Genomic DNA, 25,492 nt, shown 5'->3' on the forward strand with positions numbered 1-25,492 from the left:
TGGCACTTGGCTGCAGGCTGGGAGAGAAACTACGGTGCTGGAGCAGAGCTTTTGGCTTTCAGAGTTGGAGGAAAACTCCAGTAAAATGGAGTGGGTGTCTTGAGAAGAGCGAGCACAAAGTTGATGCGAGCGAGCTGCAGGACCGTGGGAGGCAAGACCGGGAACGGTCAGCGCGGGGGTGCTGTCAGTGGCGGTGGGTCTGTCCGCAGGACACCGAGCGCCGCTCACATAAACATACCTACCGCAGTAGTCACGCTGGCTACCACTAGCCATGGGGCGGCACAAGCAGGTCACGGAGCACGAGGTTGGCCGCCCTCGCCTTTACTCACCTTCTCGGGCCGGTTTTGCCACAGGCGTGGGGCTTTGTGCTGCCTCAGCTGCCGGGAGCACCCGAGCGAGGCGGCCCGTTCCCAGCCGGGCGCATCCCGGGACAGGGCCCGGAGAGGAGCGCAGGCGAACGGGCTGCGGCGGGAACAGGTCAGCCGGGGCTGTGCCGGGGGCCGCTCTCCCGGCTCCGGGGTCTTCTGGGGAGGGCTCGATGCCGCTCTCGACTGGAGGAGCCGCCGGCGTGAAACGGGGTCCAGCCCTGCCGGGACAGCCCCAGCCCCCAGGCTTTTTCCCCGCTGCCGAGAGTTTTGTCCCGGGTCAGACGGGAGCGGGGCCGGCGCGGCCGCCACGGCGGGAGGAGCGCGGCCGCCCGGGCCCCTCCCGCCGCCCGCCCCCGCCGGGCCGGGCCGGGCCGGGCCGGGCCGGGCCGGGCGGAGCCGGGCGCTGAGGGGCGCTGAGGGGCCGAGCTCCGCGTCCCGCCGCGGCTGCGGGGCTGCTCCGGGCCGGGCGCGCCGCTCCTGCCAGGCTCCCGCAGGTATCCACAGGTATCCGCAGGTTGGCACCCCGGGTACGGGTGCTGTCCCCACAGGTGGGTCGGGGCTCCGCCGGGCGCGGTGTGGGGAGACAGGGGCCGGCAGCCGTGGCTGGGGCTGCGAGCGGGATGGATGAGACAGGGCGCCCAGGTTACCTCCCGAGTTCTGTGGTTTTGCTGCCCTTTGTGCCCCTTTGCCCACAGCCGGCCGGAGCCAGGCACGGCGGGGCCGGGGATGGGCCGGCAGCCCCCGAGCGCTCCCGCCCTGCGGCACGGAGCCGTGCTCGGGAGCGATTCTGCGGGATGCAGAGCTCCTCGTTCGCCCTTCGCTGGCTTGGCTGTGCCCGGAGTGCGTCCCTGAGCTCGAAACGGGGTGGGCTGGGGACGGTGTTTTGTAGCTCCCCAGAAAACACCGTCCCAAAGGTTCCAAGCAGCCCCCGGGAGGCGCCTGTAGGAGCGGGAACCTGGCAGCACCTGGCGATGGGAAAGGGCTGCCTTGCAGGGTGCAAAGATGTAAAGCTGCAGCGCTAGGTCAATTTGTGCTAACCAAACTGCTATTACCTGGGTGAGCTGTGCGCCTCTTGGAGTTCAAAATAGGGGGAAGAAAAGTTGCAATCAACTCCGCAGGGCAGCAACCTGCTGGGTGGAGAGGGAGAGAGAGGGACCCTGTGCCCTGGATTCACAGTGCTGCTAAGGGGTGAGACCCCCTCCCAGGAAACACTCAGGACCCAGCTTGTTTGCTTCTCCTTGGCTGCCAGAGTTGAGCGTGATACAACTCCCAGGGACTTGGTCACCTCTCAGAGAAGGGTGGCTCGTGGACCCGGAGCTGGATTTTCCGCTCCCCCACGGGTGCTCTGCATCCTCAGAGGGGCGGGAGGAGGCCAAGGGAACCAGATCCCGGTAACCGGGAGCTGCCAGTGTTGAGTTGCAGCTGGCATTTCCAGTGCAGCCTTGGCGTAGCTGCCACATCCCCTCACCCACCTGCTGCCGGGGCACTACTCTGTTCTCACTGCAGACCCTGTGCTCACACAGTTTACAAGCAGCGCTTTCCGCATGGGTTTGGTTGTGCCTCCAGTCTCGGAGCTGCCCCTCTCCCCCCTGAGCAAGCCTCGCTGCTGTCTGCAGGGAGCCGGGCTGGCAGACCTCGTGGAAACCTTGATGTGGCCCTGGCCCTTGGTGGGGGGCTTGTTTTGCCCAGCAAGGAGACCAGAAGCCTGAGCAGGGCAGCACTGGGTGCAGTTTGGCAGCTAGTGGTGCCCGGGAGGGGAGCCAGAGGAGCCGTGGACATCTCTGGCTTTCAGAGTCTTAAGTCAAGTCTGTCTCCTAGGGGAAAATATTCCCTGCTGCTTGGTCATCAGGGGTAAGGTGAAAGAGCTGTAGTGCTCTGTTTTCCTGCCTCTTTAAGGACTAAATGTGTCACTTGATTTCCAAAATCCTGCCAGATTTCAAAGAAAAAAAAGTAAAATAGAGAAAAAAAACCTGTTGACCTTGTTAGGGCTAGACGCTGTCCCTGTGCTTGGGGCTGTGTGGCTTTGCAGCCTGGCCATCCTAGCCCTGTTTGTGAAAACACAGGTGTGCTGGTGCTGTGAGGGGATGGTGTCTGATTGCATGAAGGAGCAGCTGCAGCTTTCTGCCAGCTTTGGAAAGGGAGAGCTCTTGAAGGCATATGCTTAATGTGAAACATAACTTAATGGAAATATTCCTTCTGAGGTCTCTTCCTCCTCTGCATTTGATAGCTCGGCAGCAAACAGCTTCAGTGGGAGTGAGCTTCTGCTTTTAATTAAGTCATACACACCTCAACCACAAGGTAGATCTCCCTTGTAAATCAAAATTCTAAATCATCAGGCTTTTTTACCTCTTACCTTCATGGTGGCTCTCTAAAGGTGGTACAGTTAAGACAGAAAAAAATCGCAGGCTACACCTTCCTGTAAGGCTGTTTAGCATGTTCCCGTTTGTTAGGCTGGTGCTAACACCCCGGAGGCAGAGGGAGCTGTGGAGGGAAGGGAGGGATGTTGAGCCTCCAGCAGCAGTGCTTGGGGCTGAGCTGTGCCTCAGAGCAGCATAGTGGGGCACATGCCCAAAGGAGAAGGTAGCAGCAATTGATGGGAATGGCCTGGGAAAAGGCAGGTTTCTGAGGCGAGTGGATGGATGAGAGCAGGTATAAAGGCAACAGAGGCACCAGGAATGGGCACAGAGCCCTGAGACCTGGCTGCACCAGTCACAGTGCCTTGAATCAGCGTCCTGGTGGAAAAGTGTGAGTGTCACACAGCCACAGTAGAGTCCTGCAGCCTCCTTGTCCTGTGACAAGGTGCCAGCCTCTCTGGGGCAGGGATATGGGTGTGATCCGTGGCAGGGATTCAGGATTGACCAGCCTGGCGGACAGGGGGACTCATGGTTTGCCTGCAGCAACTTCCAGGGCAAATTGTGAAGGGCATGCTTGGGGATATTTGCACTCCTCCAACATTGCTTCTCTTTGGCTGTGCCTGGCAGTGTGGCAGGCAGGCAAGAGCTGTGTTTCTGGGGGCATGGGGCATGGTGGCCATGCAGTTTGGCCCTGTAGCCAGCCCTGGCCACTTCTGCCTCTTTGTGGTGAAGGTGCAGTGCAGCATGAAATTGGCTGTGTGTTTCTGGACAGGTAGCCCCTGCCATCCCACTTCCAGGTCATCTGCCACATGCCCAGCACTTGAGATGGCGACCTTCCACTCAGGGCTTGGGAATGAGCAGGGGGGTTGTCCCATGGAGGCAGAACATCACCTACAGGTGTGGTCTCCCACTAATAAATGAAATGGAGTGAAGAAAATGCAGGATTTTTCCCAAAGCGGTGAAAAGCCTCTGCGTGTCCTTCCTGTCCATGCAGCACAGCTGCTGTGGGCAGAAGCTTGGGCAAGGGAGCAGCACTTCTCCTTCCTTCTCAGAGGGTGTGCCCCCTGCCCATTCTGGGGGAGGCAGCTGTGCCCTCCTTGGCCCCAAGTGGTGAGGCTGCTGTCTGGCAGCAGAGATCCCATTGCCTCCCTCACTGGCTGCAGGAAGGTGAGCTTCCACCTGGGAGTACAGTGGTGTCACTAAGATTCGGCTGGAAGGACTTTGGCTGTTTCTGCTGTTGCCTGGCTCTGTGTGAGGAGCCTGCCAGGCCACCTGGCCAAGCAGGGATGAGCTCAGCACGAGGGGCAGTGGGGTCCCCATCCCTGGACTCCCACCCACTTTGGGGAGGCAGAAACCTGGAGGTTTCTCTCATTTCATCCACGTGCTGCTCAGCAGCTGCTGCAGCTGGACACGAGGGAGGGCTCAGATCTTCAAGTTGCTCCTTGGCAGCTCCAAGGATTTGGTTTACCTCCCCATCAGCTCTGGGCTTACTGGCCTCATCTGTGGCATGCTCCCTATGCTTCTTGGTATTCCCTCCTAATTTTCCTTCCTTTGAACATCTCCAATCTATTCTGTCTCTGTTTCTCACATGCCTGTCATTGTATAGCAATTATGGTTAGAGAGTTAAAAGCCTTATCAGCTCCTTAGTGGGAGAAGTGTGAGTCAGTTCCTTGCAGGACTATGTGGTGGTTCAAAAAAAGTAATGCGTTTTTTGGGGGTTTTTTTTGTGCATGGAGGCTTCTTTAATTCAAAATGTAAACCACAAAACTGAAAAAAGCCAGGTGGGTATTCAGCCTGCACTTAAAAAGTTAAAAAGTCCAGAGTTAGAGCTAAATGTGCCAACCTCATGCCATTCTCCCAAGCTGAGGGCGCTACAGTGGACAGACAAGCAGTAAAATCAACATTCAGAAGTTATTGCCTTCATTCTTCCAAAATGATAGGAGGCTTGAAAATCTGACCTAGCTTCAGTCAACACAAAATTTCAGGTTTCAGTCACACAGTGAGCTCCCCATGCACGCAGAGTCAGAAGCACCTTGTCCTGCATCTCCCTTCTTTGTGTGCAGAGGGTCCTGCAGCTCCTGGTGGTTATCCTCACTGAGCTTGCTGTCTATCTTGAGGCATGAAGATATCTGAAGGGCCTGGAAGTGACTCTGGAAATCCCAGGGACAGGAGCAGAATGAAGCACGAGCACAGGACAGACCCTGAGAAGAAGGGTGACAGCTTTGTAATTCCCCAGTGTTCCTGGGGATTGAGCCTTTGTAACCCAGGTTTTAGGATGATGTTATGAGTCTCTTGGTTTTCTTTCTTTTTCCTTTTGTGTTTGCAGGGAAAAGCATGAAAGTGTAGGTGCCAAAGTTTTAAATACAAATTAAAAATAATCTTCAGATATGCTGTGTGTTTTAACTCACAGTTTTTAAGTAGCTTGATTGCGGGAGGTGTTGCAGTAAATCTGGCTTGTGACTTTTTTTGATCACCTTGGGGATGGCAATATTGCAGGTTACTCAGGCCAGACTAGAAGGGATCTTGTTGGGCAAGAAGAGCAGAAGGAAAAAGCAGGAGCCTGTCTTGGAAGCACCAGACTTTGAATTGCAAAACCCCATCCCGCGGTGTTCACCTTGCCGGAACAGTTATCCAGCTGATTTCCCACTGTGCAGCCGGTGTCCTGTCAGTCCTGGCTGCTCCACACCAGCAGAGCTCCATGTCCCACCAGGACTGGCAGCAGCAGCACAGACCCATCGTGGGTGAGCCGAGGTCTCTGCTCCCCTCCTGGGGCAGCAGGAGTGGCTCTGCCCTTTGCACATTGCTCCTTCTCCCCTGTTGTTCTTCTCTGCCTCTGGCCACACAGCCGCCTTCCCAAAAGTTCTTCTCAGCAGATGTTTCTCCAGATGTGCTCCCTGCAGAGGTGTGCATGTACCATTTCGCTGTCAGGGCTGGTGTGACCGCACAGGATTGCAGAGCCCATGAAGACTGGCACATTTCTGAATGTGATTGTTCTGTTGTCTGTGATTTGACATCTTTGGTTTTGCACCTTTTGATTCGCCGAGCAGCGATGTCACCCTTGGGAAGAAGCCTCTCTTTCAGCACTACATCAAAATGAACCTGTTGGGGTGAAAAGTTCATTCTGCCTGCTCTGGGTCTATACATGCTGCACCAATTTTTCATCTTCTTTAAAGGTTTTTTTCCCTCTGTTTTTTTTTCCCCAAAAGAAATGTTTTGAAAGGGAAGAAACTGAGAGAGAGTCAAGATGTGCATTTAGATGACATCAACTGCATCTATTTTGAGGGCTATTTATGTGTTAGTCTACAGTTACTAAGCATTGTTAGATACTGGACTCAGTGTTTTTTGAGGTGTTTTCCAACCTTAGTGATTCTATGATTCTGTGTCTGTCCCTTGAAGTGTTCAACAAATATGTAGATACCGTGCTTAAGGATATAGTTTAGTGGAGGGGTTGGCAGTGCTGGGTTAATTGTTGGACTTGATGATCTAAGAGCTCTTTTCCAACCTAAATGATTTTATGCAAAGTATTCCTGGGTCTTGACAGATCTAAGGAAACAGGTTTTCCAGGCCAGGAGATCCAACCATTGAGGTGACCACAAATTGCTTTTATCCAAATACTGTTTCTAGCAGTCAATGCTTCCCTTTTATCTGAGAAGATGATGGTGCTAATATTTTTCATGTGGTCCAGTCACCTGTTTCCTGTTGACTTTTGTCTTTTTGGATCATGTCTGTGTGCAAGCTGGTGCTCCTCTGTGGCCAAACACTCTGCACCATGTCCCAGACAGCCAGCAGGTGCAGGGCCACAGGGACCAAGGGCAGCAAGGGCAGAGCAAGGCAAGCAGAGCTCTGGGGTCCCTTCTGACCCAAGCCATTCTGTGATTCTGCTCTGGAAGTGATCTATCAGAATTGGTTGGCATTTTAAGTCTTAAAAACAACCCCAAAAAACCCAACCCCACAAGTCTCTGTTCTCAACAGACCCTTTCATTTTAAGGATGTAGGGTTTTACCTGTGTTGTTGTCTGTCCTGACAACCATTGCCCAGCCTCACCCTGAGGTCAGTGACCCCTCCAAAGTGCTGGTCCCCTTGGATCCTCTCCAGGCTACAGAGAAGCATTCCTGCCAGCTCTCACAAGAGGCAGGAGCTGGGCTGGAAATGCCTGTTGCTTTTCAGCGACAACTGCACTGGTGCTTGCTTTGTTGCATACTAATGAACACTAATTAGCCCCGGTTTGTAATCAACTTTGTGTGGGAGCCGTTTGCAGAATGCAGGGATGGGGGCTGGGGAGACCCCAAGGGGTGGCCTCCTGAGTGGATGAGGGCTCAGCTGGTGCTCCTTGTGGTAACAGCTCCGTTGGTGAGCCACAGGAAGGCTGTGCCTGCTGGCCTCATGCCAGCCTTGGTAGTGGTCCACCTGCCAGGTGTGTTCCCCCTCTGACATGGCAGAAGGTTACAAGGAGTTATAGGGGATTTTGTCTGTAAACCCACCAGGGCATGGGGAGGAGCTGAGCCCCTTGGAGGCTGGGCAGTGCTCACCTTCATGTTTTCTCAGCATCAAAGGTTCAGTGCCCCTTTCCTACCCCCATCTCCACCCAGTCCCTCCACACAGTCCATTGGTCTCTGAATTGCTCAGCTGGAGCCTGTCTCCTCCTCTCCACTGCACTTCCAGCATTGTAGCAATCCTGGCATTCAGTGCAGCAGCTGGATATCTCCTGCACCCATGGCTCTTGTCCAGTCACTCAGCCTGAGCTATGGAGGGCATGAAAACTCCCAGAGGATGAGCCTGCTGCAGAGGGGAAACACCACCATGATTTGCCACAAGCTAGAGAGAAGGAGGCTTGATGGAGCTGGGTGGCTTCAGCACTCTTGAAAAACACGTCTTTACACACCATGTGTGTAAAATCTTCAGTCTGGCTGATGTGTGATACTGTGGTTGTAGGACACAGCGAGCTGATCTCATGCTAGGGGAAGTTCTGGCAGGGGCAGGACGGTGCCAGGACCTGCAGTACCTGAAGGCTTCTGCCAGCAGGAGAGCTGGGGTTATTGCTTCAGAGGTGGGTCTGCTAATTTTGGACAAGTAGCCCACTTAGCTTGATGTGCTTGGGCTGGGACTTGTAAACAACTGCTCTGAAGCTGAAAAATCAGTCTACACTCGAGCTGAGAACAACACCTGTAGCTTTTCTGGCGTTTGAATCCTGATTATGCCCCGTGACAAACACCAAGTTTCACACCAGGTCCTGGTGACGATGCTTCTTTTTAATTTACTCTTTCTTTGCTCACATAATGACAGGAGTTTTTCCAAAGAAAGGACTTGGGAGGAGAGGGCATCAAAATGTCAGGAGCAGCAACAGGGAAGGTTGGCCAGGTACAGGGGATGCTCAGCCAGGGAGCAGCACCGAGGAGCTTGATAGAGATAATTTTTTCCTCCCACCTGTTGTTAGGAGCAAGTAGGGAGCGAGCTGTTGTGCCTCCTCCCCAGCTGCTAACGACAGGAGACTCGCTTATGGTCGTGTGCTGGAAGCTAATTAAACCTGGTGACAATGGTAATTGAGTAAGGATGCTTGAGGATAAGTATGACCTCATGTCTAAAATGGTAATGAGGCCTATTAAAATCCACACCAAAAAGAGAAATGAAAGGGGGAACAGAGGCAAAGGTGGTGCAAAGGGAGCAGGAGCAGGCAGGGACAAAACCTGGCAGCCAGAGCACCGGGAGGGAGGGAGAGCACGGAGGTGTCAGGCTTCTCCATCTCCTTAATAAACAGCCAGCTCTGCAGGTAGCCAGGCTGCATCTCGGGCCAAGTCAGCCAAAACACAGCGTTAAAGCACCTTCCCCTCTGCTCACCCAGGCCTGGGTGTAGGTCCTGGTAAGCAATGGCAGCACTTGTTGCTGTTTGTTGTTGTCTTCACTGGCTGGTTCTCTGCTGAAAGAAACCAGCATGTCACTGCCAGCACAAGGAGGGTACTTGCAACCAGCAAGTCACTGCCAGCACAAGGAGGGTACTTGCAAAATGACCCTGAAATTGCTCCAGTGCAGGAAAATGCATTGGCAAAGGAAAGATGCAGGTGTTCAGGGTGCTGTGCCATGGCTCCTTCTTGGACTACCACAGCACCTCATTTCAGCTCCCAGCTGGGATATAGGGGCTGGGGGCCACTGTGACCCTCCACAGGTGTTGTTTTGCAGGTTGGTGTAGCAGTGCTGGGGGTGCCACCGTGCTCTGTGGGAGCCCTGGTCCTGAGCTGACTCTCCTTGCTGCAGAGGACACCCAAGGGACGCTGTCAGGGGGCACTCCCTGTCCTGGCTCTGGACGTGCATCCAACGTCCACTTTGGGTAAGCTCAGCCCCAGGCTGTCCACAGACCCTCCTCTGCTGACAGGGGGGATGTGGTGTGCGCCAAAGGTGTCTTCTCACTGGAGAAAGGCAATGCTCATCCTCCCAGCAGGGCAAAGGTACGGCTGGATGACGGCTGAGGATGTGCTATGGAGCCGGGATTCAACTGCTCTGAGCTCTGCGATGGCAGCTCCAGCTTTGGCAGCCAGGAGCAGCAGCAGCGGGCCCTGCAGGAGCTCTGCACTGTCACAGTGGTACGTACGGATACAGTGGGATGTACGGGTGCAGAGGAGTGCTCTGGGGAATGAGGTTTGCTCTGCAGAAGTAGATTTGGGGGAGGGATGAAGAGGGGGGTGCAGCTGCCAAGCAATCCCAGTCCAGCTGAAGGCAGCACACTGTCACCTGGTTGATAGAAAGACAAGACACACCAGTCTAGGTGACACCCAGCAGTTATCCAAAGGGGAGAAAGCATTCACGACAGCCAAGTCATGTTAAGCAGCCCTCCCATGTGTCAGCCAGCTGCTCAGGATTGGCCTGTGATGGCCCCATCTCCCCTTGACCTTTCCTGTCCCCTCTAACTTCAAAGTGCTTTTCAAATATGAGTAGAGCAGGATTTAATTGAAAGTCATCCTCTGTAATAAGTGGTACCTTCCCCCTCCACCAGTAAGGCAGGGGTAGAAATGACACTGGGATGCACTCAGTTGCAGCTGGCACCACGTGGGGCTGCTGCATGGAGCAGTGAGGCTTGGCCCACTCGGCTCTCCATCACGTCCTGCACGACCATGGGCCTTTAATTAAAAGACTGTAAGCTGCTTGGCTCCTCTGGCTCTGGCAGCTGGCTTACAATTAATATTCCCCCTGCCAGGACCAGGATTTACTGCGCTCAGCAGCCAGCAAAGCGCTCCATCAACTTCAAGTAGCATCAACATCCAGGGAAACAGCAGTCAGGTGGGAGGGTGTGTGGGAGAGAAAAAGCGGAGATCATAGGGGCGTTTCTGATCCCTAGGTGGTTGCTGGGAATAGGGTGCAGCAATACTTTTGACAGCAGCCAGAAGTGAAAAGATTTTGTTAGTGGTACATCTGGGAGGGAAGTGCAGAAGCCCCAGGATGTTGAGTTTGCCCTGCTCACCTCAGTGGCAAAAGCCAGGTGTTACCCTTGGGCTCGAGCAGGCAGGACACAGAAATAGAATGGCATTACAGCCTTGCACCAGCCCTGTCAGCTCCAGACCTCATCTGTGCCGAATGATGGGGTTTTCACACAGAGAGTCCTGGTGTAAGCAGGGCACTGACGTGGCTGACCATCTTCACCATCTGGTGTGGTCTTCTTTTCCCAGAGAGGCAAAAGACTCCCCAGGGAATAGCAAGAGGGAAGAGGAGGGGGGAAGCAGTTTTCAGGAGGGAGATGAGATCCCCCCAGGGATCCCTCCACGCTGCTGCAAAGCAAGGCTGAGATGTGCATGCAGCTGTATCCCAGCAGCAGCTCTCAGCTGGATGTCTCTCCCAGGCAGGGGTTTGCCTTTCCCAGTTGCCCTGTGATCAGTGTGGCACCAGCATGTGAGCTGCCAGGATCAGCGGTGGTCGTGTGGCAGTGACACGTTTTTTTGTCAAGAATTATATGGTGGCTTTAATTCTGCAAGCTGTGCGTTGTTCTTGCTCGCCCAGAGGAGATGAAGCCTGGCTGGGGAAGAGGGACATGAGGCATTGGCTCTAAACAAATGCCTTTCTTCTGCTTGAAGATTTATTTCTAGCAAGGTTGGAAGCAGAAACAGCTCAGACCTTGAAGTAAAAATTGGGAGTTTGGGGCAATGTCAACTGTCTGGAAAAGTAGTCTTCTGCAATAGAAATTAGAGGACTCAGCGCCAGAGAAGTTAGTGAGGAGGTGTGTGATCCCAACTCAAACCCCATTCTCCTCCCTCCCTCCTTAAAGGGGATGTGCCAGCACTTTTATTGAAGTGATGCTTTTTTTAAGGGAGAAAAAGTTGGTAATCCACACATGCACACACTGTTAAAAATGCTGGAGCATTTTAAATCAGCAGCGGAAGTAGGTTTCTTGTTTCACATGGGATCATTTTATCCGTTTTATGTTAATAAGGAGATAGCAGAGATTATTTTAAATGGAGATTTAAACCTATAAGGAGGTTTGTGTGTAAGGAGAGAGGTTCCTCCATCATACCCACTTTGGGAGTGTCCCTCCAAAGCCAGTTCTCAGCTGATGCCTTCCTGGGACCAAGTTAGTTTCCATCTGGCTGGGAGACGGGTGGATTCCAGCTCAGTATGTCACCACCTCTGAAAAACGCTGTCACACTCCCTGTGCTGTGCTCCTGCACCGACTGGCAACCCTGCTGCTGGCTCCCAGGCACGTCCTCCAGCTGATCAGTTGTCTGCTGCAGGGAAGGGTAAGCGGGGGAGCCAAGAAGCATCTAAAGAAGCATGATAAGAACTGGGGCACCATGGGGCCTTCCTCCAAAGATTTGTTTCCAGAGGACAGTGGGGAACCAGTGTCCATGTTCCTGTGTTTCAGAGGCAGGGCTGCCTGAGATTTATGAATCACTTGTACAGCTTCATTATGGATTTGGCTAGTTGGCATAAGAAGAGCGCTCCTGGACTGCCGTGTCCTCCCGAACACTCAGCAAGTGACAGAGCACATGTCCTGTCCACACACATCTCAGTAGCCCTACCTGCAGGACTTGGTCTGGGCCAGAGTGTCTCCTTACTGGGAGCTGTGCGTTCTGGCTGAGCAGGATAACTGTGGGAGGGATCATGCTGGAGTAGGGACCCTCTTTGCTAAGAGCCCCAGCAATGTCCTCGTCTTCCTTATCCCTTTTGCTTCCTGCAGACATCGTTTGACCGCAGTATGAAGAGCTCCCCATCCTTCTCTGCTGGTCTCCTGGGAGTTGTGTGGACATTCCTGACTGGAGGAGTCCTGCTAGCACTCTTCTTTTTCATCTTCACTATTCGCTTCAGGAAAAACAGGTAAGGGCATCCCTCTTCTCCTGGGAGGTTTCCCCTGAGCTGGAGTAGCAGGAGTCAGGCTCTTTCAGGAGCATGCTCTGAGCTGATGACCAGCCAAGGATCAGGAGGGTGTAAGCCTGAAGGAGCAGCACAGGGCAAGAAAGGGCAGTGCCAGGGATGTTGCACCTTCTTCCATCACACAGAGCTTTGATCACTGGTGGAGACAGTCCTGTTTGGACTGTTCCTTTCCTTCCCAAGGCAGGGAGCTGTAGACAGGATGAAAGGAAATGGCCCCAGGAAATGCATCAGGGGAGGTTCAGGTTGGGCACCAGCAATAATTTTTTCACCAAAAAGGTTGTCAAGCATTGGAACAGTCTACCCAGGGAGGTGGTGGAATAACCATCTCTGGAAGTGTTCAAGACTGGATGTGGCACTTAGTGCTGTGGTTTAGTTCTCACAGTGGCGTTTGGTCAAAGGTTGCACTTGATGGTCTTGGAGGTCTTTTCCAACTTTAATGGCTCTGTGACTCTATGGGTGCCCTCTGGCACAGACAGTGCTATATGGTCTCATCCAGGTGCTACTCAATAAAACCATCAACAGGAGTTGTTAAAAGGAGAGCTCAACTCTGCTCCACATGCTTGAGAGCATCGCTCTGAGCAGCACAGCCCCACAGTAAGGCCAGCATACTCCCCACAGTGAGCCATGTCCTCCCTGCTGTTGGCCCACTCATACTTTGAAGATATTGATAATCCTTTTTGCTCTTGTGGTTGCTCATATTGGTGGAGAACATGATCTCCATTACTGAGAGAAGCTGGTGGTGAAGTGTAGACTTTTTTTGGTGCTGTTCAGTCTGCACAGAGGAGATAAAAAGTTGTGCTCCCCTGAAGGCAGCATAAATCCAGCAGAAGGCTCAACAGTTCCTCATAGCTCAACCTGTCTCAGCCAGTGCTGACCCTTCCTCAGCAATTCTGGATGTCTCTGCTGCCTCTTTGCCACCTTCTCTCAGCCTCATTGGCCCCTTGGTATTTCAGTTGCTTCCTCCTCCAGGGATACATCCCTCTCCCAGGCTTCACCCAGCGAAGCCTTTGCTCTCCATGTGCCATTGTTTCACACAGAGGTGTACATCTGAGTGCCGCCTGCACTGATCTTGTTGGACTTCTCTGGTGGCTTTAAGGAATTTAAATTCCTTAATGCTCCTGACAACCACTGTGCAGTCGGGAGGGTCCTGCCCATAAGGGTTTGTGTTGAGAGTCCTGTGCCTGCTGCACTGCAGCAGCTGCATGACCTGCATCCCAACTGCACCCCAGTCTGAAGCACTTCATTTACTGAGTGGTGTTGAGTTCAGTGGCCACTTGAATTTATGTTCTCAGAATGTGCTGTAATGAATGTGTGTTATTTATTTGCTCTGCGGTAAATAAATACTGGTCTCCTCCTGAACCTAGGAGGGCAGAGGAGACCTTTCTCAGCTGCAGCTGACAGCATGAGCTGGTGAATATCTTTCTCCAAGGGCTGAGACATGGTGAGGAAGGCAGGGAGGGAGAGAGACAAGTTGAACCCCAGGCTTTGTGACTGCAAGACAGCAAGCCAGGAAGAAGCTCAAGGAGAGAGAAAAGTAATGACTTGGCAGCAGGTTGAAGGGGCAGAGCTATTGAGAAGGGTGGCAGGAGGTGCAGCTTTCACTCAGTAGGCTGGCTGGGGCAGGGTGACAGGTCATAAGAGATTAGTGGGTTGATTCTCCCCTCCCTGAATACAGTTACAGGATTATGAGTGATGAGGTGAAATTACAGAGGGGAGACTGTAACCTGAACATTGCTGGCAGCTTCCTGTGCTAAGTGTGGAGATACCTCCTCAGAGGAAGGAGCAGTGGGAAGGGCCTGTTCCTGGAAGCACACGTAGCTCTTGCACCTAAAGTTTACTGCTGGGGACTGTCACCCTGGGCTGCGTTGGTGTGGTTTTCTACCTCTGTCCCTCTGCAGCAGAAGTGTTGGCATAGGGCTAAATGAATACTTGAAGGATTGTGAAGCACTCCAGCAAGAAAAGGGAGAGGGTGGGACCATGGAGTAATAGCTGAGCTTTTGGGGCAGTGGTGAACAGCACAGGCTGGGGGTGGACAGTGTGTCAGCATTCCTTATGACCGTCATCATCCCTGTAAGGGGACCTCACCCCAGTGCTGCCAGGTCATGATGCTCAGTAACTGTCACCAAATCCCCTGCTTTGTTTCCTCGAGGATTGTGAAGATGTCCAGCCCCAATCTCAACATTGTGACCCTGCTGGGCAGTGGCTTGACTTACACAAGTGCTTACCTCTTTGGGATTCAGGAGCAGAGCCTGCCATCTGGAGACTCAATGGAAAAGCTAATTCAGGTGAGCAGGGGTTTAGCTGGGATGGGCCCCTTGACACATGTACAGACCTGTTTGTACGTGCTCTCTCCCAGCCAGCTGTCACCTGTACATGCTCTGTCCCAGCCACAGCCTGTCACCACCACGTTGCTCAGCTGGGCTGTGGCTTTCACATACACACAAAAGGCAGCCAGACACTTTCTGTCTGAATGGGGCCTTTGCTGGTTTGCAAACCACATCTGCACCGAGGTCCCTGGGGGACAGGTCCTGCAGGCAGGCAGGCTGGCTGCTGGGCTTGTTAAGTGCAGCAGGCAGAGGGGACCACAAAAGGAGATGGGATCCTCCACACAGCCACCACTGCCTGACACAGCACAGGTGCTCTAGGTGAGTTTTTTGGCTGCAGAGAAGATCTTCATCAGAACACTCACCTGTGTGATGAACCCCCATGTCCTGGCCTGAGGCAGCCACCCTGCCAGACTGAGGACTGGGCATGCACCCATGTGGGAGAGTGGGATGGAGCACACCCTGCATCCTGCTCAGCCACTGGGCTGTGGATAATTAAGAGGTGCCAGCAAGTGATTTATGGGTGCTGGGACTTTCTGTGCCCCTGCTGCTCACAAGCTGCCTGTCTCTCCCTGCCTGCCCTTCCAATGAGAGTCTCTAGGTAGGCAGAGAAAGGTAGGCAGCAGGCATGCCTACAGAGGAGTATTTGCCTTTGAATTTATTTCACCTTGTAGACAGCTTTCTAGTATCTGGTATCACCCTCCAGAAGTCAGAAGACTTCTTTCTTCTGCTGTCTTCTTTGGCCATCCTTGCTGCAGCCCAGGCTGGGAGGGTGTGTGGTGTCCCTGTGAGCCCTTTCAGCCCCCTTGCTCTGACCCCTGCAGGTGAGGCTGTGCCTGCTGTGCGTGGGGACCTCGCTGGTGTTCGGGCCTGTCCTGGGGAAGAGCTGGCGGCTCTACAAGGTGTTCACCCAGCGGGTGCCCGACAAGAGGGTGGTGAGTACCCAGCAGCTGAAGCGGGAAGGGGGAGGACAGACTTTCCATGGAGGGCAAACACCAGCAAGTCCCAAACCAGTGGGATAGCAGATGGAACTGGCACATGACAGGGATGGATGCCACAATCACAGGTCTGGTTTCACACCAGGCTGGGCATGGGCCCTTCATTTATTCCTGCACAATGAGGCAGGAGCTTTTCCACTCTACAGGAATGTGGGTGCCCTGCCAGGCTGCCTCTTCCCCAGTGGAGTCCCAGCCCCATCACCAAGCAATGGTCTCATTTTATATTGGCCACATGCCTTTGTTACACTACACACCAACGTTTGTGTTCAGGTCTATTTTCATCCCACAAAAACAATCAGCTGTTTTTGTGGGATGAAAATAAACCAGGTGTCCTCAAAAGCATCTGATCGAAGGCCATCCCCAGATGGATCCATTCTGCTCTTTAAGGCAGGAAGGGAGTGCTGGGCTCTCCTCTGCAGCACTTAAGGATGGGGATTCAGAAACTGTGAGGGAAATGGAAAATTTGTGCACATAAAAGTGCACTTACAACTTTTGGTGGTCACTTTCCAGCAGAGAAAAAAGTAGGTCTCAGATGAAAGATGGGACAAGAGGATTTGCAGGGGAACTGGGTATCAGCAAGGACTCCTGTTTCACACTGGGATCTGTGTTAAATTTGCAGAATGGTGCTCCTACCAGGTGCTTTTTTCTGCCCTTTCTGTCTCCGCTGGTGATAAGGTCATAAGGGATGATAGTCTTGTTTTGGAAGAACTGTTTTCTGTCATAGCATTTACCTGCTATCCACACCATCAGGCAGGGTTTATACCTGATCTCAAGCCTGATTAGGTCTCCAAGAATTTGGGAGTTGAAGACAGAGATCTTGGGGCCAACTCAAATGTCAGTGCTGGACACCTCTCTGGGCAAAGTAGTAGGATAGACGTGTCACTTGAAAGAAACAACAGAAAGGGACCCAAGGGGGATGGAGGTCATTGGTGTCCATTCCTTCCCCATAGTAACTTTTGCTTCTTGTATGTTTGCAGATTATCAAAGACCTGCAGTTGCTGGCCATGGTGGCAGCGCTGGTGCTGGCAGACACTGTCTTGCTCTTGACCTGGGTGTTCTCTGACCCAGTCCAGTGCTTCCGAAGCCTCAGCGTCTCACTGCGGGTAAAAGAATGGACACGGGCGGGGTGGGGTTTTGCTGTGTCCTATCTGAGCTCTGTGAACAGAGTTAGTGGGTGGCCAGGCATTTGGAGGTGGTCTTTGAGAAACAACAGAAAGAAAAACAAAGCAGAAAACCTTCTGGGCACTCTGGATTTGGTTTATGTCTGGTCTATTACAGAGGCGAGAGTCCACTGCAAAATTTCCAGGTCTGTGCAGATCACCTGCATGGCGCAGGAGGGCTCCAAGGCATCTGCTTTAGAGAAATATTTAACCATCCCTGGAGGCAGCAGAAGGCCAAAATCTTCTCGTTTAAGACTTTGCCCCTGGTAGCAGCAGCTTTGGCCTCTCCTTTCAGAAGTTTACAGAGACCAGCTTCTTCCCATTGGTCTGTGCCAGCCTTCACTTGTGCCTTTGCCTTGCCTTGTAGGCCACAGAGAAAGGCATGACGTGCTCCGTGAGCCGGGTGCAGTCCTGTGCATCGCTCTATTCTGATCTTTGGCTCGTTCTCATTTTAGGCTTTAAGGTATGTAACCTCTTGAGTGCTTCTTGCATTGTATCTCACCTCCTCCCTGTCTTTCAGCCTAAACTGTTTCGCAGCATTTGTCATTTTGCTGCCCTCCCAAGCTACGTGCCCATTGCAGATCCCAGCTACTCCTGTTCATCTCATAAGCCTTCCTATTTCCAACCCTTCCCATCTTAGGAAGGGTGAAAGCCCTGCTAGCTGCTTTCTCCTTGCTTCACCATCTCCTCTATGTACACTGTGCACATACAGTCTCTCAAGATCTCTCCTGGCATGCCCCTAGCTTCATCTCACTTCTTGAAACTCAACATCTTCCTGGTCTTTATGTCAACACTCCTTCCCCAAAGACTCCAATGAATGGCCACTGCCAAGGTGGCTCAGTCCCTGTGTCCTGTGACTTCAAACCAAGGAGGTGCTGATGACGAGTGCTTGGTCCCCACCTCTGCAGGATGCTTATCGGGTTAATTATACCTCTGAGGTGCACTTTCACTGGTGAATCTCTGCACATGGCCAGTCTTCTTCCAGCAGGGTTAGTTATACTGATGTAACTATGTTGGTATAATTATCACTGTAATTATCTGTGGTCTCATGTGTCTCTGGTATGGCAGAGGCTGGACACATTTCAGAAAGCTGATGTTGATGAAGCTTGTGAGATCACAGCCTTTTTTTGGGAATGGCTCTGCGTGCAGCACAGGCACTTTCTTTGTGATTCACTGTAATGTAATACTCACTGACCATCTACCCAGAATCATAGGAAAAAGGGCAGAAAGGGACCTCACGACACAGCCAAGTCCTTCTACACTTAATTTCAAAGTCCTTACAAGTCCTCTGCTGTTAGGTAATGTAGGCATTGCCTGGGCTTTCAGTGCTGTGTCTCCACCTCTGATTTTGTCTGCAGTTTGTGTTAGGGTTTAGAGAGGTAATGCCTCTGCCTACAGCCCTTACAAAATCCTTTTGGAAATAAAACATCCCCATAATCAGTTCCAGGTAATCTTTTTAATGTTGGGTTGAATCTGGCCCTGTTCCTTCCTACTTACTGGGGGTCATGGAGTATTTCCTTGGTGATTTCTCTGGAGTTAGTCTGGATTTACACTAATGTGAGTGTAGGCTTTATCTCTGCATACATTGCACTTCTTAGCATCCACAGCATTAATGTACTCAGCCCTTTGGGAAGACACTCAGTGTATTATCCTGGTTTTACTGGCACAGAGCAATGAACAGAAATGACTTGCCAAGGACATGCCTGGAATTAGAAGCAAAGTCCTCTGCTCAAGTTTAAAACAAACAAACAAACAAGCCACTGAGAGTCCTAGTTTAGGAGATGGCAGCGCTGTTGTCTGTGTCCCAGATAGACTGTATGAATTTAAATGGGACTTTGGTGCTGGTTTTTTCCTGCTCAGGGATTAGGGGTTGCCTTGCCTTTGGGCTGTTTGGAGGTGCCCCATGGTGGACACAGTTATGATCCAGTGCAAATTCCACAGAGCAGGGTCAGGCACTGGCCCAGTTCCCAGCAAGGCAGGTTTCACTCTTACAACCCCACCCTGAGACTTCTGCTGCTTTGAAGTTCGGAGTCTCACCAGAGATCTGGACATGAGTGTCCCTTGCTTGTGTCCCTCCAGGCCTTAACCCTGGCAGTGGCCATCACAGTCACCGACCAAGGCACAGCACAGAGGGGTTCAGAAGGGTCTAAAAACCATCTGCATCTCATGTCACAAAGCACTTCTTGATGCCAAAATAACAATGACTCTTAGTAAAAGGCTGACACTTACTGGGTAGCACAGGAATAATGTAGGTCACATTCCCTGTATTCCAGGTCCTTTCAGGAGCTGGTACTTTGTTAGATGGTATTTCCAAATGATCCTGAAGGCAAACCATGCTCAGCTGTATGGAGGCAGGCAAAAAATACTTGTTGTCTCCTGCTAGTGTCACCTAGGGAAGGAGATGCTTATCCTGCTGGGCAGTTTTATCCTGAGCACACTGGCAAAATGCATGCATGAGACCCTTGACGGGGAGGATGGTGAGACAGCCTTCTCTGAAACAACTGCTCTACTCGGGGGGAGGGAGAGCCTCTGTAGAGGCACTTCTGTAGTGCCCTTCCCTGCTGCTGGAGTCAGGAAACAGCCAAGGGAAGGGAAAAGAATTGCACCTGGTAGTTTCCTGGATTATTGCTATTTAAAGAGGCACCAAGCACATCCTTTTCCCTCCAGTCTAAACCTCCATATCTCTTTGCCTTCTTTTTTGAATTCCTTCTGGATATCTTTCCTGCTCCTTCAGAGGTATGCTATTGCTCCTTGATGGCACCCACTGCTGCATCCCTGCAGGAACCTCTGCTTCCTCTCTGTCTGCCTTTGCTTCTCCTGCTCCAGGCTGCCCAAGGGGTGGTTTTCACAATTTCTCCCAGCCATCCCCTGCTCTGTGGCAGCACCTGCTGACCTGTGACTCTTGGCTCTTCACACCCTTTGGTTGGGACCCCCCGTGCCCACCAGTGCCCTCACTGCTGCCCTGTGTTCCCAGCCCCACTGCTGGCCTGCAGCAGCGTGCCGGGCGTTTGCTGCGGCGTCACCACCGCACGCTGCAGGTCTGCATTACAGATCAAAGAGCATTAATTAGGATTGCGCTGAGCGCGATCTGAGCTCACCGGGCTTGGTGCGACACGGGGCTTGACACCATCGGGCTGTAATTTTCCACACTCTGGAAACCTCTTTTTTCTGTTTCCAGAGTATCCTCCTGCTGTACGGGACCTACTTGGCCGGTCTGACCGACAATGTCAGCTCCTCTCCAGTGAACCAGTCCCTGACACTCATCGTCGGGGTCAACCTGGTTTTCCTGGCTGCTGGTACCATCTGCTTAGTTCACCGTTTCTTCCGTACTTGGCACAATCTGCTGTTTGGTTTTACCTCTGGAGGCATCTTTGTGTGTACAACCACCATCAACTGCTTCATCTTTGTCCCACAGGTATGCTGCTACTTCTGTCCTGTCACTTGGCTGGAAATAGGCACGTTTTGGGAGTTTAACAACAGCAGCCGTGGGCATCAATGCACTCACTTTCCTGCTTTTTCTCCCCAAATGTTTGGACTCACCTGCACAGCTCGTTCTCCAAGCCCACCCCACCCTGGTGGTTCTGCTTCCCCAAGCAAGTTCCCTGAGTCTCAAAGAATCACAGAATTGTTTGTATTGGAAGGGACCTAAAGATCATCTGGTTCCAACACCCCTGCTGTGGGCAGGGAAGCTTCCACCAGACCAGGCTGCTCGTAGTGCCATTCAGACTGACCTTAAATGTTTCCAGGGATTGGGCTATCCAAAACTTCCCTGGGCAAGCCTGATCCAGGGTCTCACCACTATCATAGTGAAGAATTTCTTCCTTGTATCTAATCTAAATTACTCTCTTTTCAGTTTAAAGGCATTCTCCTTTGTCCTGTCACTGTGCCCTTCTAAAATGTCCATGTCCAGCTTTCTTGTTCCTTGTCCCCTTCATGTCCTGGAAAATCTCCAAGGAGTGCAGCACTGCTGCTCAGAAACCCTCCTGCAGGAACGTGCCCCAGGTGACAGCCACACAGACAGCACACATGAGGCAAGGCAGCCACTGGCCTCCTCCTCCTGCTCCATGCAGGTGGTGGGATGTGTCCTTTGTGCAGTTCTCCTTCCCTCATGCCTCACGTGTCCGCTTGCACCAGGAGCTCTTGTCACTGGCAGCGATGGAACCGGGCACAGACCATCCAGATGGCCCAGCCACTCTCAGAGACTTTGCTGCTGCTGGTGGTCCACAGGGGAGGCTGTCCTCCTCTGCACTTTTGGAGAAGGAAGCTGGGCTTTGCCACAAGCAGGGAGGAGGAGGAGGTGTTTAAAGGAAGCCTTTTGTGGTGAGCCGAAGCACTTCTGCTTCCTGTGTCCTCCAGGAGCAGCCTGGTGTGCCTGGCCACCACGTTAGTGGGAATAATGCTCCCATTGTTACAGGGAAGGGAAGCAGTTATTTACTTAGTTGAATGTTTGGAGGGATGTTTGGGCTCAAGGACATGAGGTGAGAAAGGGAGGAAGAGGTGAAGCTGAGGAAAGCACATCTGTGCAAGAGAGGGCTCAGGGGATCTCAGCAATGTATATAAATATCGATGGGGGTGGAATAGGGAAGGGGGAGCGACGCTCTTCTCAGTGGTATCCACTGACAGGACAGGGGACAATGGGCACAAACTGAAACACAGGAAATTCTATTTAAACATGAGGAAAAGGCTGGAGTTTTTTCTGTGAAAGTTGTAAAGCACTGGAGCAGAATGCCCAGAGAGGTTGTGGAGTCTCCATCCTTGGAGATACTCAAGGCCCAGTTGGACAGTCATGAGCAGGCTGCTCCCTCTGACATTGCTTGAGCAGGGCATTTGGGATGATTTCCAGAGGTCCCCTCCTGCCTCTTGAGGCAGTGTAACTGCAGAGCAGCCTTTGGGAGCAAGGATCCAAACCTCCTCTGGTGAGCTCCAGGCCTGCTGGAGCACCAGGTCTCTCGGACTGAGGGTAGAGAAGCTGATGAGCTGTACTTTCACTCTGCCTGTACCATTTTTCTTTGGGAGCCTGGGGCCCTTGAACATTTTATTTAACTTGGATCCTTTAATTCATTACCTTGTTTTTCCTAATGGGCTTGCTTTTCTATAGCTCATCTGAGATCGATAAACAGCTGGAGCTAGGCTGCACAAGGCTTCCAGGCAGACACTAGATGAGAAAATAGATACTAAACATTGCTGGTTTTCAGCTTGTCACCAGTGATTCAGGGATAAGGGGGCAGGCATGACACCGTCTTTGTCTGTCATGGAGTCAGGGAGTGGGGAGAAGAGGGAGGGGGCTTTTACAGTGTGCTCAGCAGTCTCAGTGCAGCCAGGCACTGACCCTCTCCTGCATTAAAAGCTGGAGCCAGAACAGGGTAGGGCTCAGATGGGTGGGAGGCTCCAAGTGACACTGCAGCCCCTTGCCCAGCCATCTCTGGCTGGCTGTCTCTGCTCCACCCTGCCTTTGTCTCCCCCTCTCCATCCCTTTGTCTCCTTCGCGCTTGAGCTGTGCCTGCCTCCCGCTGTGTCGGCCGGGGGCTCTGTGGATAACACCCTCTTCTACTCCCCAGCTCAAGCAGTGGAAAGCCTTTGAAGAGGAAAGCCAAACCATGAGCCACATGGCAAAATATTTCACCAGCCCGAGCAGGAGCTGCCGCTCAGTGTACAGCGAGGAGCAGCTCTACCAGCTCATAGGGGAGAAAAACTCTATGAAGCGGCTGCTCACCGAGGTATGGGGCTCTGCCAGCCCCCCTCCTCCAGCTTCCCTCCTTCCCTTTTGTGGGCTAAAGGCTTTGCAGGGTGGGAAGCCCTTTTTTACACCCCTGTCCACACTGGTGATCCCTCACCACCCTCTTCCTTCCTGAGGGGAAGAGCTGCTTTGTTTTGTCACACTCCAAAGCACCACAATTTTGGCATAATTTGGAGGGCTTAAAAATTTCTGTAGGGAGGAGCACAAGAGAGCCTGGTTCCCACAGCCTTGTCAAACATGGTTAATTTAGAGGGGAGATGCTCTGTCTCGGAAAAGCCCCCAGGCTCCTGCTCCGTCCCCTGCACTGGGCAGGAACACCCCAGCCTGAAGAGCTGCCTGCCCAGTGAGCCCCTTCCCACACACACGTCTGGGGGGGCTGCAGGGGAGGCTGAGGTCACACATGCTGCTGGTGTGGCTCTTGCCATGCAGAGAGGGGTGATTTGTTTTCTGGCAGTGCCTGCTTCCAAATTGGCAGCGTTTTCCTCCTCCCTGCCTGCCCCACACTTGACAGGCTTATTTGTTTGACACAGAAAAACGCCGTGATCGAAAGCCTGCAGGAGCAAGTGAGCAGCGCCAAGGAGAAGCTGATGAGGCTGATGTCTGCGGAGAGCGGCTGCGACCCCCGTGTGCTGCCAGCAGCTCCCTGCACCTGGAGCTCAGGGCAGCCTGGGGATGCATCAGGGGACTGCTGCCCCCAGGATCTAGGGAGGGATGGGTGGCAGCCCCCCTGCTTGCTGGGTTCATCACCTCCTGGCAGCAATGCTCAGGCTCTCCAGAAAGATGCAACCCAGGAGCCTGTTTGCCCTCAGGTGCTGCTTTTTAATGGAGGGGACAGCATTGAACGTGGCCTGAAAGATCTCCAGGAGTGTGGGACACCTGCAGTGCAGGAGCAGCCTTCAGAGCAGCTGCTAGGCCAGGACAACTCAGCTGGTGTAGCCTGGGAGTCATCCCCCAAAATCAGCTATGTAAACAGCGAGAAGCTGTGGGAAATCTTGCAAGAGTTAAGCCTGGATGGCAAAAGCCACAGCCCAGCCTTATCTGCAGGACCCCCACTTGGCAACTGGGGCACCTCAGACGAGCAGGGAGAAACACAGGTGGGCCAGGAGTGCTACCCAGGCATCCACACATCCCTCAGCCCCTACCTGGCAAGGCATCAACGGAGGATCCCATTGCCCCCTGCCTCCACACGCTTCCCTGGACACGTATCCCCTCGTGCCAGCTGCAGGGTGAAGGAGGTGGGCAGCTGGGGCCGTGGGGAGTCAGCACAAAACTCCCTGGGAAAGGGAGGGGACATGGCTGGCAGAGGGCTCCTTCATGGCCCAGCACCATCCCCTGCAGCCATCCCGAGGGAGGCCAGCCTCCAGCCAGAGGGGCGGCTGGGATGGCCCAGGGAGTCCCAGGGCGCCTCACCGTGCATCCCGCAGGAGCGGCGGCGGCGGCGGCAGGGCACGCCGAGGGGCCCCGCGGAGCCCTCCCTGCGCTCGCTGTACTATTACCCAGACTCTGACTCCAGCAGCAGCAGCAGCTCTGAGGAGATGTTTCATGGCTGCCACCGACCCTGCTGCGAGGTTTGCTTCCAGAGCCCTCGTGGCTCCCTGGACAGCAGCAGCACGGACACGGACACAGAGCCCAGTGACTGTGAGGATCGCCAGACAGAGCACCACGGCGGGCCCCAGCCTGTGGTGAATTTCAAAGAGGATCTGAAACCCACTTTTGTGTGACTGGAGCACCCCTGTCCCAAAGGCAAGTGCCCTCCCACCCCCACAACACTGCGTGTTCTCTGCAATGCTGAAGCCACACATCCCTCTGGGAAATGTGCCTTGTTCTGCAATGTGGGGATTTGCCCCATTCTGATCTGCAGTGTCAGCCCCAGCCTGGTCAGCCTGCAGCCTGAGTTTGGCTGAGAGGGGCTTGGCAGCACTCAAGGAGGTGGCGGTGGCCTTGTCCTGGCTACTCTGGGCAGCAGCCTGTGTCCCACAGGTAGCAGCAGTTCTGTCCATCCTGGTGCCAGCAGTGGAGGAACTGGGGCTGGGGGTCTGTGAGAGCCAAACCTTATCTCCTCAGAGAGCTTTCTCTCTGAGACCTGTGTGATTTGCTCTGGCAGGGAGCAGCATCCTGCCTCAGAAACAACCATGGCTTCTTGCACACCTCTCCATATGGACTGATAGAGGACTCCTTGCCCTGAGGCTGCCCAGGCAGAGCATCCCACTGGCATCAGCCCCAGCTGGGGATGGGAGACAGATGCCAGAAGCAGTTGCAGGCTGCCACACACCTGGGGTGTGCTGCTTCCCGGCAAAACAAGGACTTTGGAATGGGAAGTGCACAGCAAACTTTTGGGTTTTGGTGGTTGTTTCTTTTTGTAGCATCTGAACGAGAAAATGAAGTCCAAAGGTGATGTTTTTGGAGGTATCTTTGCATTTTGTTTTCTTCAGGTGCATCGTTGTAGGTGAGACTCAGGTCAGAGCTGAAGGGAAAGACAAGCTAGCCATTGTAAAGGAGGATCTGAAAAGGGGGTTCTTTTTTTACCTTGATTTCTGGATCTTGTGCCCTTCTGTCTGTCTTTGTATGGATGATATAGTCTGGAATAAGGTTTGTTTAAATTAATATGCTCTGTTTTTTATTTTAGAAACATCAAGAACAGTAAATCAGTGTGTGTGCCTTTTTGGGATATTTATCGTGGCGTTTGAGCTTATCGTTGCTTCCACAGGAGTTCAGGATGCTGAGACCTGATGTCCAGTGCAATATAAACCTTCTGGAGAAGGGCTTGATTAAAAAAGCAGGTGTCAGAGGAATCCAGAGCTGGTTTTGAACAAAGCATGTTAGCACTGCCCTCTCCATTACCCTTCACGATGGTGAAATCCCTCACTTCTCTCTCCCTTCACTCCTTCGCTGGTGTCACCCTTTTTACCCCTGTTGCCTCTGCAGTCTTCCAAGCTTGCATGTAGGGCAAATCATCAAACTCAGTAATGTTATGAGGAATATTTCATACATACATATTTCAAACATAAGCCCCTGTTTGCTTTTAAAATGGAAACACCCCAGACAGAGTGTAATCTTTTTTTTTTTTTTTTTTTGTCACTTTTTTGCTAACAGAAACCATTCTCTTTCAGTTTTGTCTGAGCACTTGTGGCTCTGGCCTGGGAGAAGTGCACTGACTGGAGAATCCCCTGCGTGTGCAGGGCAAACCCGGCGCCCGGCGG

General features: G+C 52.9%; 1 protein-coding gene across 2 annotated transcripts; it reads left to right on the top strand.

The window, feature by feature from the left end:
- Positions 1-855: 855 nt before the first annotated feature.
- GPR156 (G protein-coupled receptor 156) lies at positions 856-24,962 on the top strand. Of its 2 annotated transcripts, none has more exons than XM_036394720.2 (11): positions 856-916; positions 8,897-9,044; positions 9,153-9,297; positions 11,880-12,016; positions 14,223-14,358; positions 15,222-15,332; positions 16,373-16,498; positions 16,923-17,018; positions 19,734-19,970; positions 22,114-22,272; positions 22,823-24,962. In XM_036394720.2, exons 3-11 carry the CDS (start codon positions 9,193-9,195, stop codon positions 24,011-24,013), a joined length of 2,298 nt encoding a protein of 765 aa, XP_036250613.1. In that variant the 5' UTR covers positions 856-916; positions 8,897-9,044; positions 9,153-9,192; the 3' UTR covers positions 24,014-24,962. The 2 variants fall into 2 exon arrangements, with proteins under 2 accessions (XP_036250613.1, XP_054374612.1); XM_054518637.1 differs by having other exon boundaries at positions 9,156-9,297.
- Positions 24,963-25,492: the final 530 nt, after the last annotated feature.

This window comes from Molothrus ater, chromosome 2 (assembly GCF_012460135.2).
Source record: "Molothrus ater isolate BHLD 08-10-18 breed brown headed cowbird chromosome 2, BPBGC_Mater_1.1, whole genome shotgun sequence".
Classification (NCBI taxonomy): Eukaryota; Metazoa; Chordata; class Aves; order Passeriformes; family Icteridae; genus Molothrus; species Molothrus ater.

What these genes read in the sequence shown, in the direction of transcription:
- GPR156 (XM_036394720.2), top strand. Translation starts at nt 9,193, where the DNA reads ATGGAGCCGGGATTCAACTGCTCTGAGCTCTGCGATGGCAGCTCCAGC. An exon ending in AGCTCTGCACTGTCACAGTG is followed by an intron (nt 9,298 to 11,879) that starts GTACGTACGGAT and finishes TGCTTCCTGCAG; the next exon opens with ACATCGTTTGACCGCAGTAT. An exon ending in GCTTCATCTTTGTCCCACAG is followed by an intron (nt 19,971 to 22,113) that starts GTATGCTGCTAC and finishes TCTACTCCCCAG; the next exon opens with CTCAAGCAGTGGAAAGCCTT.